Raw genomic sequence first — 18276 nt, 5'->3', positions numbered from 1 at the left:
ATTGTGACATTTTATTTCTTTTTTTTACAACAAACAAATCTCCCTAATTCTCATTAACATGAGACAAAAATGTGAATTTAATTGTAAAGTTTTTATACTTGATTATACATCATAATATTGGCTGTATTTAAAATCTCTTGTATTACAGAGTCTGGAAGCATTACAGTAATGAGAATTAGGGAAGTTGTATTCAAATAATGTCATTATGGTCATAAAATTTTTTCATTTTCTTTATTATTCTTTATTTAAATTTTATTTTATTTTGGGATGAATATGACCTGGCCAAGTTTTTGTTAGAGCTATTATCCTATTACTTATTTAGTCAGTGTGAGTTTATAGCGAAATTATATGGTTTATTTGGGAATGCTACCCATTTAAATGCAGCAGAACGTCTTATGAAGAGTGACTCATATCCTGCTATCTACTCATGGTTACAGTAAGTGGGTGTTGCTGGGCAAGAGATACGAGGAAATCCTGACCCCAATCAGGGAAATGCCTTGAAAAGTGAAAGAAGAAAATTCTAACATGTGCTAGATCGTGGTTTGTTGCAAGTCTGCTGTAATGTGGAAGGGAAGCTATGAGGAAATAAATTCCTATAGGGAAGATTATGCTATATTTATGAAGGGTGTGGAAGGAGTGAATTGGACAGATCTGCCAACCTAGAGAGATTCCATCTTAGTATTCCAGCTAATTTGGAAACATGAGTCACGCCGTAACTCCTCTTTAAGTTTCTGTTTAGAGAACAGTGAAAGAAGCTCTCCCATTGGTTAAAGTAAACTATCGTGGTTCTTTGGTAACTGAGTGTTCACAGTCACGACATTTAAATGCATAAACAACCCGGATAAAGGGGGGAATGGGTGGGGTGTAATTGAGGAAGAAATGTTGGCCCTACTGTATTTCTCACAGTGGTGGTGGGTCATAGCTACTTTACAGAAGTGAAAGAGTTAAGCAAGCACAAACTCTGAATGACCCACAAAATGTGGTCTACTGATGTTGGAAACATACTAATCTTGATATATACCCCTACAACCTACATACTTAAACATACTTAGAATTAAATATTCTATTTTGTGTGTGTGTGTGTGTGTGTGTGTGTGTGTGTGTGTGTGTGTGTGTGTGTGTGTGTGTGTGTGTGTGTGTGTGTGTGTGTGTGTCTGGTTCAGGTATTCCCTATTCCCTATACACTCAAAACAATTATTCAGGCCCTTCATAGATATGACCCATTTAAATTCTGTTTACTTTACTTTAACATATTTTGTCACAACTTAATTTAATTGTGTTCAATCGACCTATTATATTTAAAACTGAAGTTTACTTAATTAAGTTGTGTTAAAATTACATGAAATATTTGTGTTGATATAACTAACTGTGCAGTGGATCTGTAGTTCCCTGCATGCTCTCCATTAGGAGAGTAATTTTAGGGATCAAAGTGTTATTTTAAAAAGGGAAAGATGTTGTTAGTTAATGTTAGTGATTAATGTTCAGTTATGTTGGATATCTAGAGGAGTTTATGTAATGTATTTTAATTTTGTGGTTACCATTGTGCTGAAGAGTGGCGCCTGTGCTTGGGCACTCAGTGATCTATGCTAATGTCAGTATTATATTTACATTATATACATTGTGTATGATGATGAATGAAACTGCTTATAATTGATTTTCCTATTAAATGTTTTAATTTAAGTTTAACAAGTATAAAAAAGTCATGTTATAAGTATATAAATATCATGTAAACTGTATTTGATAAAATTGAGTTGGACTAACTCAATTACATTTCATTGCATGAATTAGTTTTTAATGAGTTGGGGCTACACATATTTATTGAATGGAAAACCTGCCCTCAATTAAATTGAGTTTGTCCAATGAGTTATTTTTTTGATTGTACCGATTCTAGAAATCTTTGGTCTTGTGGGGACATTGTTTGGTCCCCATGAGGAAAACAGCATAAAAATCATACTGAATATGTTTTAATTACAATAATAGAAAAAATAGTACTAAATTAAATGTATGGTTAGGGGATATAATATATAGGCTGCAGTTTGTAAATCATTAGTCCCCACTCTTCACTTGTGAAATATGACAACCGACTGGTGAGGACATTTTACATTTAATCACAAGTTAAAAAGGCTTATATATTGGACAAAACATGTTTTTTATTTATTTAAATACAGTGTTTTGTACATGTTTCTGTTATGGGTACGTTTTTTGGTCTCCATGAGGAAAACAGCTTACAAATCATACTAAGAGATGTTTTTATTTATTTATTTTTTTTAATGTAAAAGTGCAGAATATTTTCTGTGATCGGTAGGTGTTTAGGGGATTGAATATACGGGTTTGATAAAATCATCATGTCTACTATGGAAAGATTCCCGATAAAACATGAAAACACAACGTGTCGTCTGCCCTCTTGTGGTCTGTTGCGGTCTTCAGTGCATGGGAACTACCGGTAACCAAAACTAAAACCATAAAAAACATTTTCGTTACTTGAAATAAAATAAACGTTAACTGAAATTTGATAAAATATATAGGCTAACTAAAAATACGTGTTTTTTATCGCTAGTTGCAGAGGCAATATTTTTCATTTTTATTTAGTTTAATGTAGGCTATAGTAGGCCTACTAAAATAAATATGTAAAATAAAATGAAAATCAATACAACTATATAGACATATTTAAAAACAAAAACTAATAAAAATTACAAAAACAAAATATTGCTAAAACTTGTGAAAACAGAATATCTAGGCCTATCTAATGCAGCATATTAACAAAAACTATGCCATAGCCTATCACTGATACTAAAATAACGCAGCATGCTTTTCTGTGAAACTTTTTTAAAGAAACCTTTATTAAACCTCTTCATATATTTACACTTTTACAAATTAATTAAATTATACAGATTATATACAAATGATAAATTAATAATTATGAATAACAGGACCAATCAAGGGAGATTAATCACATTGCAAGTAATTTAGAGTTTTATTCCGTTTTTTAGTTGTTTTAAGGATTTAAATGTTCAGACTATTTTTAAATGCCACAAAACAACTTTAACAAGTCTTAAATGAAACTATGATTTTAAAGGGGTCATGAACTGAGAAATCAAATTTTCCTTGAGCTTTTGACACTAGGCTATCCTGTCAAAAAAAAAAACTGCTTTTATTGTTACCAAGCATTATTTATTTGTATGCAGTACAGTTGATTGTGGCTTCTTTGGTAAATCAGTCAGCAATTTCGGCGCAGGCTTTGTTTATAATCAGACTTTTACGATATGGCTCAACAGTATTGCTACGTGTTACTTCTGATCTGTCAAACAGAGCCTTCAAATCAGAGAGCTAAAAACAGGGTATGCCTTTTATTTCTAAAGAATTACATTTTTTGTTGTTGTAAAAATCATACTAACATTATATGTGCACGTGCACCACAGGAAACATAAAACAATGCAGTCCATGACCGCTTTAAATGTGGTTTCCACCCACCTGGTAAAACACTGCCCTCTGGTGGCGACCTTTGGAAGTGGCGCTGCAGGTCTTAGATACGTCATAAATGCGTAAGAGTAGCAATAAATGAAATCTGAATTTGAAATCAATTTGTATTATACAGATCAAAGACGTGGTAACATTGATCTAACCTGAATCACTCTGTATTGAGTGCCAAAGTTTGACAGGATTTGTTTAGAAACCTATTTCAGTTAACACAGAATAACCACTCATGTGCTTTGTTCTTTGCTTTCAAAGTATGTCCTGCTTATTGACTGTCAGACAGCAGTGTGTGAAACACCTTAACACAGTGCCTACCCCAGTGGGCAAACTTCCTCAGCATGCAGAATAAAGCCCAATAAGAGTTAACTTGTAAAATGACAAAGTATGCAAAATGATTCAATAAGTCTTATGAATATGATTCATGTCTTAATGAATAAGAGAAGTAAAGGGATAATAATTTGATAGTTCCATTATGATCAGGATCACCCGAAGACCTGCGGCGTACTTTCTATATAATTATTGAGAACAGGTCAAATTGTCACACTGATGAAGGCAAAGAGCCGAAACGTTTGTACATCTTTATCTCCTATAAATAAAGTATTCTTAGAGTGCAGACCCTTTTCACATTTTTGTACTGATATATAGGTCTTAGCACCTAATTAGCTGCACTGTAAAAAAATCCAACTTATGTTTTGTATGACAAATTCAACTTTTAAAGTTTATTCAACTATTTAATATGAAAAAAGTTGAGATAACTCAAACAAATAAGTTGAGAAAACTCAAAAATGTTCTGCAGCTGGTTGCCTTAAACTTTTAAGTTTTCTCAACTTTTTTTTTTTTTTTACAGTGTGGGAGAGAGCAGTGAGGGATTTATTATTGACTCCAAACAGTATTTCAGGTGCATGAGAACGCTTAAATCCTACTGCCTTTTCTCACATGATCAACTCTCGTTGTAGAATGTCTGGATATTCCTGCATAGTTTGTGTGCATACTTTAGGCTATATTCAGGCCTGAGCATAACAATTAAGTCCATTGCTCTTTGGACTGTTTATCACTTAGACTATTTTGTAAAATGGATTTGAATATGTAATGTGGGAGGCTTTAGGCTTTTTACACAAGTTTATTTCATTGCACAGAAAGGTTGAGACCCATATACACTCTAAAAAAAAGGCTCGTAATCATAGGGGAACCTTTTTTAGTGCTATATAGCACCAATTTTGGTGCTTCAGTGGTTCTTCAGAGGTGCTATATAGCACCTTAGTCAAAGAACCTCTGAAGAACCTCTGAAGAACCGCTGAAGAACCACTGAAGCACCAAAATTGGTGCTATATAGCACTAAAAAAGGTTCCCCTATGATTACGAGCCACAAACCATTTTTGGTGCAATATAGAACCTTTTTTTTTAGAGTGTAGGGATATAATCAAATTCATTAAAGGGGAGAGAAAACTGATGGATTCATAAAGATCCACAGTAAAAAAAAAAAACTGTTTTCTCATTTTAGTAAAAAATAAATAAAAGAAAAAAAAATCACATGCATGATATATGGGTTTAATTAAGAAAATGTCAACATCATTTTATTGATATTATTTATAATTTTTGGAATAAAATGTCAGAATCCTTTGTCTTTATGCATTCTCAATACAAATAATGGAATCACATTTCAACACTTTTTGCAAATTACAATTAACATATTCTAGATTTTCTTTTTCTTCACACATCCCAGACTTACGTCTCATCTTAAACATGCTCTTCGTTGACTCTTGTCTTCATAGGCTAACTAACTTACACCAAGTTTTGGTAAAAAGTCCAAAATGATTAGGCTACGTGTGGTGGAAATGGCCACAACTGAGGGAATACTTAGCCTACTTTTAAATTATTATATATTTTTTTTATGTATTTCGCAAAATATATGTCAAAGGTTTATGGATATTTCGCTCTTTGTTCAGATCATTAACATTTTTAACTCATTTTCAGAGCACTAAAATCTTGAAGCAAATAAACGAAGGCACGGCTTAATACGATCTTTATATGCAACAAAACAGAGTTGAAATCTGTTCCTAAACCTGGGACGCATACATAACAGAAACAAAAACCACCAAAACCCTCTTCTTTGGCCGAGTCGTCGATTTGGGCAAACCCCGTAGGAAGTCCATCCTAGTTAAAGAAAACGGAGGCAGTGCGGAAGTGAAACACAAGTTGGGCTACACAAAGGAGGGACGCGTGAACGGCATACACAGAGCACATTAAAACAACCGTCCGATAAAACAAACAGGTATTTTACCCTCAAATATTTCTCAATATTGTTGTCACACAGAATCGGTTGCATTCGGCTACACCCTGCAGTTTGTTTATATCGATCGTTCTGTGTTGATCGATTCTGTTAGCTTAGTTAGACTTGACTTTGACTGGTTTACTTTCGCTTTTCTTAACGAGAACAGCAGCAGCTGTCGATGTGTCGTTACTTTGTTTCCTTTGCAGTATCACATATGTGTTGCTTTTGTTGGTTTCTATATGCGCACGTTACACCGCTAAGCTGTTTAATATACTTCTCGTTTTCAGATTGAACTACAGTATATACAGTATGGCCACTACAGACACGGTGTACAACACCACCACAACAACGCAGGAGCCCAAATCCAGAAAATGGTTCAACGTGCCGTCAGAGAATCTGGAGAAAGTTCGATTTGTGATAAAAGTGATTGAAGTGGTAAGCAACACTTCGGTGTGAAAACAAATGTGACCACATGTACTGTGAACATTTATACGAAATCTCTCTATATTAATAATACTGCACTGCCTTTAAATACGTTATACTTTTGTCCTCTGTATTGGATTTTTTAAATGAATTTCTCAGACACCATACATGCCAGTTTTAACTGTACTGTAACTGTAAAGAGCACATTCAGGGGTTTTCAGAGATACCAAAATGTTTGAAAATTTCACAATGCCAACTGCCTCTCCTTGGACTTTAAAAATGACTGGCATTGATTTAGTGATCAAATTTAACACTCTTATGTAAATATAATAATAACATTTTTTTTTTATTGTTTGTCATAAATCAACACCTCAGGAAAATGTTATGGTTTCAAATCAAAATAGGACTTTCTGTTACTGTAACATTGATTTCATACATGTCCACTGTAGAGGACACCAGGACATAAATCATGTATCAGGCATTTTGGGAGACAAAGCAAGTGAATAGGGAATAATGAAGGAATTTCAATATGCCTATGAAATGTTAGATTATGAAAATCTTGCCAATTGCTGCTCCATTATTACACTTCTTTTTTCATTAGACGTTGCCCCAAAAACACATTAATTTGCAAATTATATATCAAATTATATAATAGTTGAGAATCATCTTTATACAAAGTTTGGTATACAAAATCCTGAAACCTAAAAATGGATTGGTGTTTTATATTTTTTATAAATCCTATTGTTTTTGCCTATTCATGTTTTTAATTTATTTTTTAATTTTTTAAAGAGTCCTGGTGTTCTCTACAGAGGACATAGCATAACATATGAGTAAAATATAATTTTAATATATATATATATATATATATATATATATATATATATATATATATATATATATATATATATATATATATATATATATATATATATATATATATATATATATATATAATCCTTTTCAAACAAAACATTGGGGTGTGGTTTGAATAAGAGGTCATCAGTGGCTAAGTGGTTAGTCTGGTGGAATGACAGTTAAACACAATTCAAGTTAAGCTGGCAATATTGGAACTCCATTGTGTAAGTTTCCCAGAACGTGTATAATAGTAAACACAGTAATGCTGGCAGTTCATTAACATGTGTGAAAGGTGGGGTTGAAATATGACTGCAGTTGTTTTAAAGTGTTAATTAGAATATTGTGGATACTGTTTCGTGCTAATGAAGCATTCTGCTAAATGAACCCACTGCCCTGTCTCACACATCCTTGATAATTCAAATGTTGTTTAACAAATTCTGACTTGGGTGCCAATGGGGGATGGCAACTTTTTGTCTGCATTTAATAATGCCAAGCTTATTTTAACACGCTTGGCCATTTCAGCATTGCAGTCATATGCTGCTTGGCTGTTGATCATGGGGCTTTTTGTACAGAAATTGAGAATTTGAGACTGTTGGTCTTTGTCCAAGACCAAGTTAGAAATTCCCTCCAATTGATTGGTATCTTCCATATGTCATGCAGATCATGCTGCATGCATATTGGTTCACACAGGAAAATGTGCTGCCTGTTTGTGTGGCATTTTGCTTGTGTTTTGGAAAGAGATGCTGGGTTATTTTGTATGCGGTTCAACCTAATTTTTCTTTAACATGCTGCCGTTGTTTGCGTTGCTTACCTTGGACACAATAAGCACCTTATTTGACCTTACACCTTTCTTTTTAACGGACTTGACAAATTTGTGTAAAATCTGAGGATATGAGAATGTGATTCAGTGAAAGCAAGGTCATTTTGAATGAAGGGATTCAATATGTTAAATTTGCTAATTTGATGAGTGACCTAGAAATGGTGCAGAATCTAAAATGCTTCTTGTTCGTTGTGTTTCTTTGTTTAAATTCAATTGGTTTAAATTAGATTTTGAATGTGGTCTAAAATATTCCGAATCCAATGCATACTTAATCTTTAACTTTTAGCATCAGCCATTGAAAAACTTATATCAGTTTTATAATTCTCAGTGTCACTTGGTTGTAACTTTATTTTAAGTGTTTGAATTCACATCTAAAATAAAAGACCAAAGGGCATTGTCTGCTTGCATGTGACATGTTAAGTGATATCAGGTGTAAGAAATGCCTGTCTGGGTTTAAACTGTAAATGCAATTAGAGAGCAGATGCTAAATTTAATTATAGACTCAACTTTTACAGTATGTTGTGGTGAGTCAAACAGTTGAAATGACATTGAAATCACATACTAAAAGCAAGAATCTTGAAGTACAGGGAAGTACACATCTGAACACATTAAATTTAGCCAGTAATGACCATATAGAGGTCAACCTAAAGACAAATATCCTCATTATGAGTAAATACTGCTACAGACCAGAACCTGGTCACATGTTTCTCAGGAAATGAGATTTGATCAAGTATTCAGGGAAATTGCTACTGGAGTTTTTTTTATTTATTTTTTTATTTATCCATGTACCCTAGTGTATCCTCGTGACACACATTATTCTAATGACACAGAACAAAAACTTAGAATTTAATCATAAAAGGTTTAAATTGTATACAATACTTTATTACTTCTTTCTGAGGTTTGAGTCAGTTCCTCCTTGAATTAAGAAATATATATATATATATTATCTTGAGATTGAGACTATTATTTTGTATGCCCTGATGTTTGAAATTCCTTATATCTGATAAATATAATGCTGAACAGATTTAGCAGAATTTAGGCTTTTATTCAGTTATAAACATTGGTCAGTGAACATAAACAGAAGCTCAACCGAACCTGCTTGACGCACGAGAATCAAACCTCATTGGTTCTTGCGGAAGCTCAAACGTGCTATGTAGCACAAGTATAAACCTTATTTGTTTTTTTATTGTCAAGCAAGCATGCTTGAGTGTCCGTTTACCACAACTGATGTGTGAGTTGATAAATGTTTATATGTGAATAAAAGCCTAAATTAAATCTGTTCATCATATAAAGCGATCATGTCTCTCTAGAAAATTTGTACTAAACCGCTCAATTCATGTGGATTAGTTTTACGATCTCTTTATAAACTTTTTGACGCGACAAAGTGGTAGTTGTGGACATGCGGAGCTGTCAATGGAGGGACAGAAAGCTCTCATATTTCATTAAAATACCTTCATTTGTGTTCCGAAGATGAACAAAAGTCTTACGGGTTTGTAAGAACATAAGGGTGACTAAATGTTGACAATTTTTATTTTTGGGTGAACCCTTTAACTAAAATACAATTAAATATAGAATGATCGTTAATCGTATTTTCAGCTACAACTAGTTGCCAAGGCAACATTTCTCATTTTCATTTAGTTTAAAGCAGCTATATGTAGAATTCAGAAACCCCTGTTATTGTTAAGTGAACTGCAGCCAGCAACTCGCACTCGGGTAAACATAGACTGAACGTAATTCAAAGCCCTGATATACTCACAGCGAAGGTCTATTTAATATTTTTTTTTCTTTTAAAGGTGCACTGTGTAAATTTTAGCGGCAGATTGTGAATTGCAACCGGTCACCCCTCCCTTTCGAAGCACATAGAGAAGCTACGGTGGCCTACACAGGACAAAGATGTTGTCATTTGAGAGAGCAGAGTGTAGCTAAGGCTCTGTAGAGCAGTTTGTCCGTTTAGGGCTACTGTAGAAACATGCCGGGGCAAAATAGTGACTTCACTGTAAGGGGACCCGCGGTGTGTAGATAGAAATGGATCATTCTAAAGTAATAAAAACATAACAGTTCATTATAGGGCTGTACGATTAATCGAAACCGAAATTCAGAACCTCTAACCGACGTAATTTTCCCATGTCGGTTATTTTGGTTTTAGTCACGTGACTCCGCCCCGTCACATCAAGTGCAGTTTGCAGGCACACCGAGAGATGCAGGAGCAGTTAACTTTGTTTATAGATGCCTAGAATCACTATAGTAACTGCATGTTTTACACAGTTTATACAGGTAAGTTAATTGCCGTTCTTATAGCCTACGCGGCGCTGCCACACACACACACACACACACACAGACGGCGCGTGCAAGCCCCTCATAAAGTTTGTCAAGTAAATGCGTTTAAAGGCTTGAACATTTAAAGCGATTTTGCACTATTCAAAAACAACAATACGGAAAACTTCTGTGACACAGAGAGCCGAGCCGTGTCGCGTCTCTGACAACGCGTGCGCGTGCCCTGAAGGCAGACCTCTTTCACCTGCGTCCTCACAAAACTTTGTCATTTTTATGTGTTTTAAGGCCTGCCAGTTTGCATATTAAAGCAATTTTAGACCATCAGTTGTGTATTATGTTGAACTAATGCCTGATATATTGTGACAAACGAACACTCAGACAGTAGCTTGCACATCACGTGAAGATCGTGCGCAGAGAGCAGCGCAGAAACGCAGTGTCAACATCGTCCTGTGACTAAAGTAAACTCAACCGTTATAGGCATATATTTTAGTAAGTACAAACCACAGCTTCATAATGAATAGAGACCGTATGAGTAATTCACACACACAATCACTCTCTCATTAATGCATTCAAAGAAATGTAATATAGGTCTACTGTGTTAATTTATCTGATATACAACAAGCAGAAATCTGCCCCATAGACAATAACTGCTGAAAGTGAACTGTTCCCTTCAAGTATTTTAAAATCACAAAGAAATTCACTTTTTCATAAGAAAAAAAATTCCACCTTTAATAGTAAAAAATATTTACAGTAAAAACCTTATCAGGAATTTACTCAACCTTATGAGGGCAAAAAATGGAAAGCACAAAAAAAAAAAAATTTCATTCATTAATCGTAATCGAGGTAAAATGTTCAATTAATCGAGTTTTTAGATGACGTTTAGATGAATATGTACATATGGGCTGCATGGTTTCCTTTCAATAACAAAATAAAATGACAGCGTTAAGAAAGCATCTGAACGTAGCAATGTGGATATGTTTGCACAAGCTCTGCAATTCACCCGCATCATGTGGACAGATGAGGTAATTAAAATGACACTGTTATGATAGTTTGAATTGATTCTAAAGTATATTTGAGGCTATAGACTATATATATCTGGCTGAATGAATTCCTTTTGACATTACAGTACAGAATTCAGCATTCGTTTCATGCATCATTGAAGCAAGAGAGGCTCTGGGGAGCGCGCGTAATCGTCACATTCTTTAGATTTTCCCAGCAAAAACGTCCCGGGTTCTTACATATTGCCCCTTTTAACTTAATGTACTAAAACAATAAACTAAAACTGAAATAAAAATGGGTGAAGACTATGCACCGATCAGGCATAACATTACGTCCACCTTCCTAATATTGTCTAGGTCCCCCTTTTGCTGCCAAAACAGCCCTGACCCGTCAAGGCATGGACTCCACTAGACCCTTGAAGGTGTGCTGTGGTATCTGACACCAAGATGTTAGCAGCAGATCCTTTAAGTCCTGTAAGTTGTGAGGTGGGCCCTCCATGGATTGGACTTGTTTGTTCAGCACATCCCACAGATGCTCGATTGGATTGAGATCTGGGGAATTTGGAGGCCAAGTCAACACCTCAAACTCATTGTTGTGCTCCTCAAACCAAGGCCACAGCCACCAGGGAATACCGTTTCCATTAAAGGGTGTACATGGTCTGCAACAATGCTTAGGTAGGTGGTACGTGTCAAAGTAACATCTACATGGATGGCAGGACCCCAGTTTCCCAGCAGAACATTGCCCAAAGCATCACACTGCCTCTGCTGGCTTGCGTTTTTCCCATAGTGCATCCTGGTGCCATGTGTTCCCCAGGTAAGCCACGCACACGCACCTGGCCATCCATGTGATGTTAAAGAAAACGTGATTCATCAGACCAGGCCACTTTCTTCCATCCGTGGTCCAGGCTCTGTTTGCGCTTTCAGCGGTGGACAGGGGTCAGCATGGGCACCCTGAATGTCTGCGGCTATGCAGCCCCATACGTAACAAACTGCGATGCACTGTGTATTCTGACACCTTTCTATCAGAACCAGCATTAAATTCTTGAGCAATCTGAGCTACAGTAGCTCGTCTGTTTGATCGGACCACACGGGCCACTCATGACCCTGTCACCGTTTCACCTTTGTTTTTTCCTTGGACCACTCTTGATAGATACTGACCACTGCAAAGTCGCTCAAATCCTTAAGGCCTGTACACACCGGGACGAATATCGCGCGCGCTTATCGCCAGCGTTTTTCGTGACGTTTTTCGGCGCGTCTTGAGTGTTCACACCCAAGCGATTTCCACTGGCGATGCGCCGAGTGAACGTGCACATTCAGTAGATAGCGCTCCCGGTACACAAGGTGGTGCTGCGGCACTTTACGCTTCTGACACTCGCTTGTCACACAGAAAAAGAAGAGAGACAGTATTTACCTGCTTGCCAAAACCATAGTCATATTATGTCTATGGCCAAAACCATTCACACACACTTTTTGCTAACTGGCAAGCAGCATTAGCAGCTCAACTTCTTCTTTGTCTACTTACTACTTCTTCGTCGTATCAATGTGTGGTCCGCAAGATTGTTTTGTGCTTGAGCGCCACCAAGTCATGTTTTACTGTCACTTCAGCAGCTCCAGGCACGTGAACAAAAGCACCGATCTCATTGGTCAGCCAGTTTTTAACGCGCCGCATCAAAATAAAAAAACGTACCGAGGCGTTTTTTTAAAAATGACGCTTTTACGCCTGCCGTTTTGCGCGTCTGTGTGCACACTCCCATTGGCGCCCTTTGTTTAGTCACGAGGCGTTAAACGTCGGCGATAAACGCGCGCGAAAATCGTCCCGGTGTGAATAGGCCTTTACGCTTAACTTTATAAAAATGAAAAAAACACTAAAATGAAAATATAAATGAACATATTGAAAATATTAATAAAAACTATCATAGCATCTCAATGATACGAAAATAACTATGGCCCTGTTTTAAAAAGTCAAAGCATTCCCATTGCCATTGGTAACATAATATTCTCTGTATTTTTAAACTTAGGTTTTTTTAGAGTTTCTTGATTTTGATAGACTTTTTTACGCAGACACACCCAGTTGTGTCTTGTGAAACCAATCTACCCACAATGTATTCAGCAGAATACAGACAGCTGACCACAGTCAAGCGACTATTGTAGTGTGAAGAGATGTGATGCTGTGCCGGTTTTATCACTTTAATGAATTCATTTTCATGTACTTTATCCTGAAGCTCCTGTAGCAAGGCTTTCAACATTTTTACATTTAGACTTAAGACTAAAATCAGATCTATATGATTTCATTTAACCATTTTCATTTTGTCTGCATTGTTACATTTTGAGGTAATTTCACTCATAAACGTCTAAATAAGTCATGTTTTTTGGGGGGTGGTGAGCCGGGCAGTATCTTTATTCTGTTGAACAGTAATTATGTTTTATTCGGCTCATTTTGATGGAATGAATTGAAAGGATTCTGTGTGGTAGCGATAAGGTTCTGTTTCTTAAGGGACAATAACATTTGTGTGTTGTGGACTTGCCCTGTTCCTTCCTAGAAGTCAGAGCCGCCAGAGCTCGAAACCGAAGTTATGAGTCAGACATGTGGGCTATTCTTGCTTTGTCATTTTGATGTTGCTTCTGATGAAATGGTATTTTGTATAAACGAGAACACTTACGATTTCCTGTTCCTCCTAAGTTCTCATTATACTCTTTTTACCATCTGAATGCCAGGCAAACACCAACTATTTGTTAAATGCATATTAGATGATTGATAAGATGGTTTATTGTTATTATTTTCCATGCTGTTTTCCCCCTTGTCAAAGTGATTTATGACATTGTATTTATGTTCTTAATTGGTGTTTACTTTAAGCATATTAGTTATTGCTATACATTTAATTAATGATTTAAAATATATTATTTCCTTTCCAAGACCAGAGTTTAATAGCAGAAATGTTGTAGAATAAATATTCATCAGAACAAAACAATAGCCAAGGTTAATTTGAGGGACTTTTCATAATTATTTGAGTAACCTCGTAGCTTGGCTGCGTCATTTACTGTATATTTTGCTAAAGGGAAGTGGAGTGAAAAGTCTCCTGGAATTGATGTAACTGTGAATACTTCACTTTTGGACTGGAAGATCATTTAATAGAGTTACATGTGACTAAAACATAGTTCAGCATGATGAAGTGATGCATGCATGTGATAGTAGTGAAAAGGAAACAAACAATTAAACATAACATTTGCGCTTGTGTGTGTGTTTTCCCAGAGTAAATGTCCTTGGTAATGGGAAATCCCCTACCTGTCACTGCTGTATTTGCACCACACCTGTTCTCTCAGTTTCAAATTGTGAACTACGGATGGCCGTGTCCTAATAAAGCAGCTTCCTTCCGATTAAATACAATATTTTGTCACTGTGGAAAGTCCAGACAAATCTTTCATATTGTCTTGTATTTAAACTAAATAAGCCCCTTATTTTGTGTCCCCTCAGCTCCTTTCGTTTGTGGCTTTTGTGATGGAGGAGGTAGTGTCCAACTGTTCAAACTGTGGACCGCTCTACTTCTTTGAATTTGTCAGTTGCACAGCCTTCCTCTTCACGCTGTTGCTCCTCATCCTCCTGGCTACAACGTTGCACCAGAAAGTCGGAATTAACTGCTGGCCTACTCTGGTAAGTAAAAAACAAACAAACATGCTTTTAATACTCTTATTATTATTATTATTATTATTATTATTATTATTATTATTATTATTATTATTATTATTATTATTATTATTATTATATTATTTAACTATAATATTATCAGCATTACTATTATTATTATTATTATTATTATTATTATAAATAACAATATATTGTAATTATCATCATCATCAACAACATGTTGATATTAATAATAATATTGATATTATTATTATTTAAAACTATAATATTATCAGCATTACTATTATTATTATTATTATAAATAACAATATATTATTATTATCATCATCAACAATGTTACGATATTAATAATAATATTGATATTGATATTATTATTATTATTATTATTATTATTATTATTATTAATAAAAACTATAATATTATCAGCATGTATTATTAATAATATTATTATTTAAAGGGTTACTTCAGCGATTTAGCATTAAGCTTTGTATCAGTAGAAACCCGGTAGTATATTCAAATTATGGTACTTTCCCACCTCATGTCCCCCTGAGACGAGAGAATTATGCATTTTATTTCTGGAAAAAATCCTCCGATGATGCAAATATCGTCATTTTGCGTCATCTGAGGATTTTTTAGCCAGAGGTTGGAGACTACAGCCAGTATAAGGCGCTAGTTCCGCATGTTTTGATCTCACTCACAGAATGTAAATGCACACGGCCACTTGGCTCGGGCATTCATAACGGAGCAGTGCGGAGCAAAGTGAGTGTTTCAACTTTTCAATGAATTCCTATGAAAGTTAAGCTTCCATAGGCATGATCTGAAAACGAACAAAATTATTTTATTACTATGAAAATCAAAATGACAATGGGGGCGGTGTCATGATGGGCAAGTGATAACCAGTGGCCGTGGCTTTGGGAGTGGCCTCCTTGGGCAGCAAAGCAAGTGCATTCTGGGAGTAGTTGTCTTTCTTCCCAATGAGACAAAAATAAATTTTCTGTCTTTTCTCAGTCTAGAAGGCACCAAATTCAAAAATAATTTCACATTTCTACTACATAAATGACCCAGTTTAAATACACATTCATCTTCCCAGCGCTGAAGTACCCCTTTAAATATCAACATATTTAATATCAACTTATTGAGAAATTTAGAAGTATTCATCAGAACATTAACACTGATAACAATAATAATGTTGATATTATAATGATAATATAATAATATTATTATAATTGAGGATGATGATGAATAATATCAACATAATGTTAAATAATAATATCAACTAATTATTAAAAATTATAATTTAATATTATTATTATTTAAATATCAACTTATGGTTAATAATAATAATAATAATAATAATAATAATAATAATAATATCAACTTATCATAAAAAAATGTAGAAATATTCATCAGAACATTATCATTAACATCAACAACAGTTATTATAATTAATATGATGATATTATTGATGATAATCATACTATTACTACTACTACTAATAATACTAATAATAGTAATATCAACATAGTGTTAATAAAATTTAAAATTGTTATTATTATTAATGATAATATCAGCTTATTATTGTTGTTATTGTTATTATTAATGATAATATCAAAATATCATTTTGTTGATGATATTATGATATTAATATATTATCATAAATTATCGTTTCTATTTTATCATATTTTACACACAAATATTTGACTGTTTCTGACCATTTACAGTTTTTATCCAATTTAAACTTTCTTTAATTTTCCCATAGGATTTTGGATACACAGCAGCTATGGCATTCCTGTTCCTCATTGCCAGCATTGTGTTTGTGAGAGACAATGGCCAGACGAGCCTGGAGCAGGCCACTGTGGTATGATGATGCTCGATCTGTGTTTTGTTTGATATGATAACATAGCTGCTACCAACTGGCTGACATTGAACTGTCTTTCCTGTATTACAGGCATTTGGCTTCCTGGCCACGGTGGCCTTCTTGGCTGACTCTGTTTACTTTGTGAAAAATCGCGGTATTCCTTGCCGAAATGGAAACAACCAACCAGCAGACCACGCACCCAGACAAGAGATTGAGAAACTTAACTCTAATGGAACTGACTGAGCGTTTTCACCAGCAAACTGCTGTCATATTCAAAAGCTTTTTTCCCTTTTGACAGTTTTTTTATACATGAGAAATGTTTTTTACCCAAAGCAAAAAATGTCTTAATATTTCCATTTCAGTCAGTGACTAACTGGCATGTTGGACCAGTTTTATACTTTTTACACAAGTCTTAATTTCACAGTTGAAGTAGAAAATGGCGGTTTCTCGGTTTGGGGATCGCTTGTATTATTTTGCCATTACTATTTCTACACGGGGAAAAAGAAAACATTTTAGTCAAACTTTTGTACGAGTACACAAATGAAGTTTTCGTCCCTATACGAGTGTGTTCTGCGCCATTGTAGTCTTATCTGATGAATTAACAAGTACAAAAAGATGCACTATATTTCTAAAAGAAGTACTCATTCCTGATGTTTTATAGTTATATATGCATTCCTGAAATAATATATTTTGGAGAAAAATCAGGGTTTAATCATACTGAAATGAATGACTTATTATTACCTGTTATACGACACAGGAATGTGGATGTAATATTGGATGCGAGGCTAAAAAAAAAATCATGAAATATTCTTTTTTTTAACACTTGTGGGACAGGTAAATATTGCACTGTACACACAAATGTCCTTAAGTCAATTTTACTGTGACAGCAGGATGACGTTTTTATGGCCCTGTGATTATCATGTTTCGCTGTACAAGGGACGTCAGGGGTGTAGTCATAGATTTTTTATGGAAACAATCTCATTTTTGTATTGTGTGGAACTAGAAATGTTGTATATTTTTTTCTTTTGTGCTTTATCTTGTTCCATGTGAGCCCAGATTGTGTTTTTGAAAGCATGTCAAGTGATGAAGTGCTTTAAATCTAATTCCAAACAGATATCTTTATTCGGAGGTATGTGCGTGAAGGCCCAGTGTTTGTTTAAATGCCCGTGGAGATGAACGGACTGCAAGTTTTCCGAGACACTAATCTGCCTTACGCTTCCCACCTCCTGTGCTGTACAACTGACTGCTGCTTTCTGTGTTAAGCATTGTGTATATTTTAAAACCACGTATTTTGTTGATAGTCACTTTCTTACTAACACTTCTTAAGATATGAATAGATCATCTGGTTAGTTTTAATTTTTGCTAAGGGCTTTAGGATTTTTAAAATGCAAAAAGTTGAATGAGTCTGTATGAATACCAGCATTGTTTCTACAAAATGGTCACATGGAACATTTTACAGCACTGTTTTTGTAAACATCCTTCCATTCCAGTTAAGCAATAAATAGCTCCTGGGTCCTGAGTATCAGACTCTTGTTTTAAATGCGGCCTGTTCGGAAACATTCACAAACCAGGAATTTATTGAACAAAACTGTGTATGTGGTTCTTTGGTTCAGTCACGTGCAGCTGTTTCACTGCACTCTTCACCTTCATCTACACATA

General features: G+C 34.9%; 1 protein-coding gene across 1 annotated transcript; it reads left to right on the top strand.

Moving 5' to 3' along the window:
- Positions 1–5514: 5514 nt before the first annotated feature.
- cmtm6 (CKLF-like MARVEL transmembrane domain containing 6) lies at positions 5515–18137 on the top strand. Its single transcript, XM_079836397.1, has 5 exons — positions 5515–5746; positions 6034–6181; positions 14589–14765; positions 16519–16617; positions 16708–18137. The coding sequence occupies exons 2-5, from the start codon at positions 6056–6058 to the stop codon at positions 16858–16860; spliced, it is 555 nt and encodes a 184-aa protein (XP_079692523.1). The 5' UTR covers positions 5515–5746; positions 6034–6055; the 3' UTR covers positions 16861–18137.
- The last annotated feature ends 139 nt before the right edge of the window (positions 18138–18276 follow it).

The sequence above is a fragment of the Gobio gobio genome (assembly GCF_949357685.1).
Source record: "Gobio gobio genome assembly, chromosome: 15".
Taxonomy (NCBI): Eukaryota; Metazoa; Chordata; class Actinopteri; order Cypriniformes; family Gobionidae; genus Gobio; species Gobio gobio.
This window is presented reverse-complemented; position numbering and strand designations above follow the sequence as displayed.

Bases quoted from the DNA above. Each gene is read 5' to 3' on its own strand.
- cmtm6 (XM_079836397.1), top strand. From the start codon at position 6,056: ATGGCCACTACAGACACGGTGTACAACACCACCACAACAACGCAGGAG. The intron at 14,766-16,518 runs GTAAGTAAAAAA...ATTTTCCCATAG, and splicing joins TTAACTGCTGGCCTACTCTG to GATTTTGGATACACAGCAGC. The intron at 16,618-16,707 runs GTATGATGATGC...CCTGTATTACAG, and splicing joins GCCTGGAGCAGGCCACTGTG to GCATTTGGCTTCCTGGCCAC.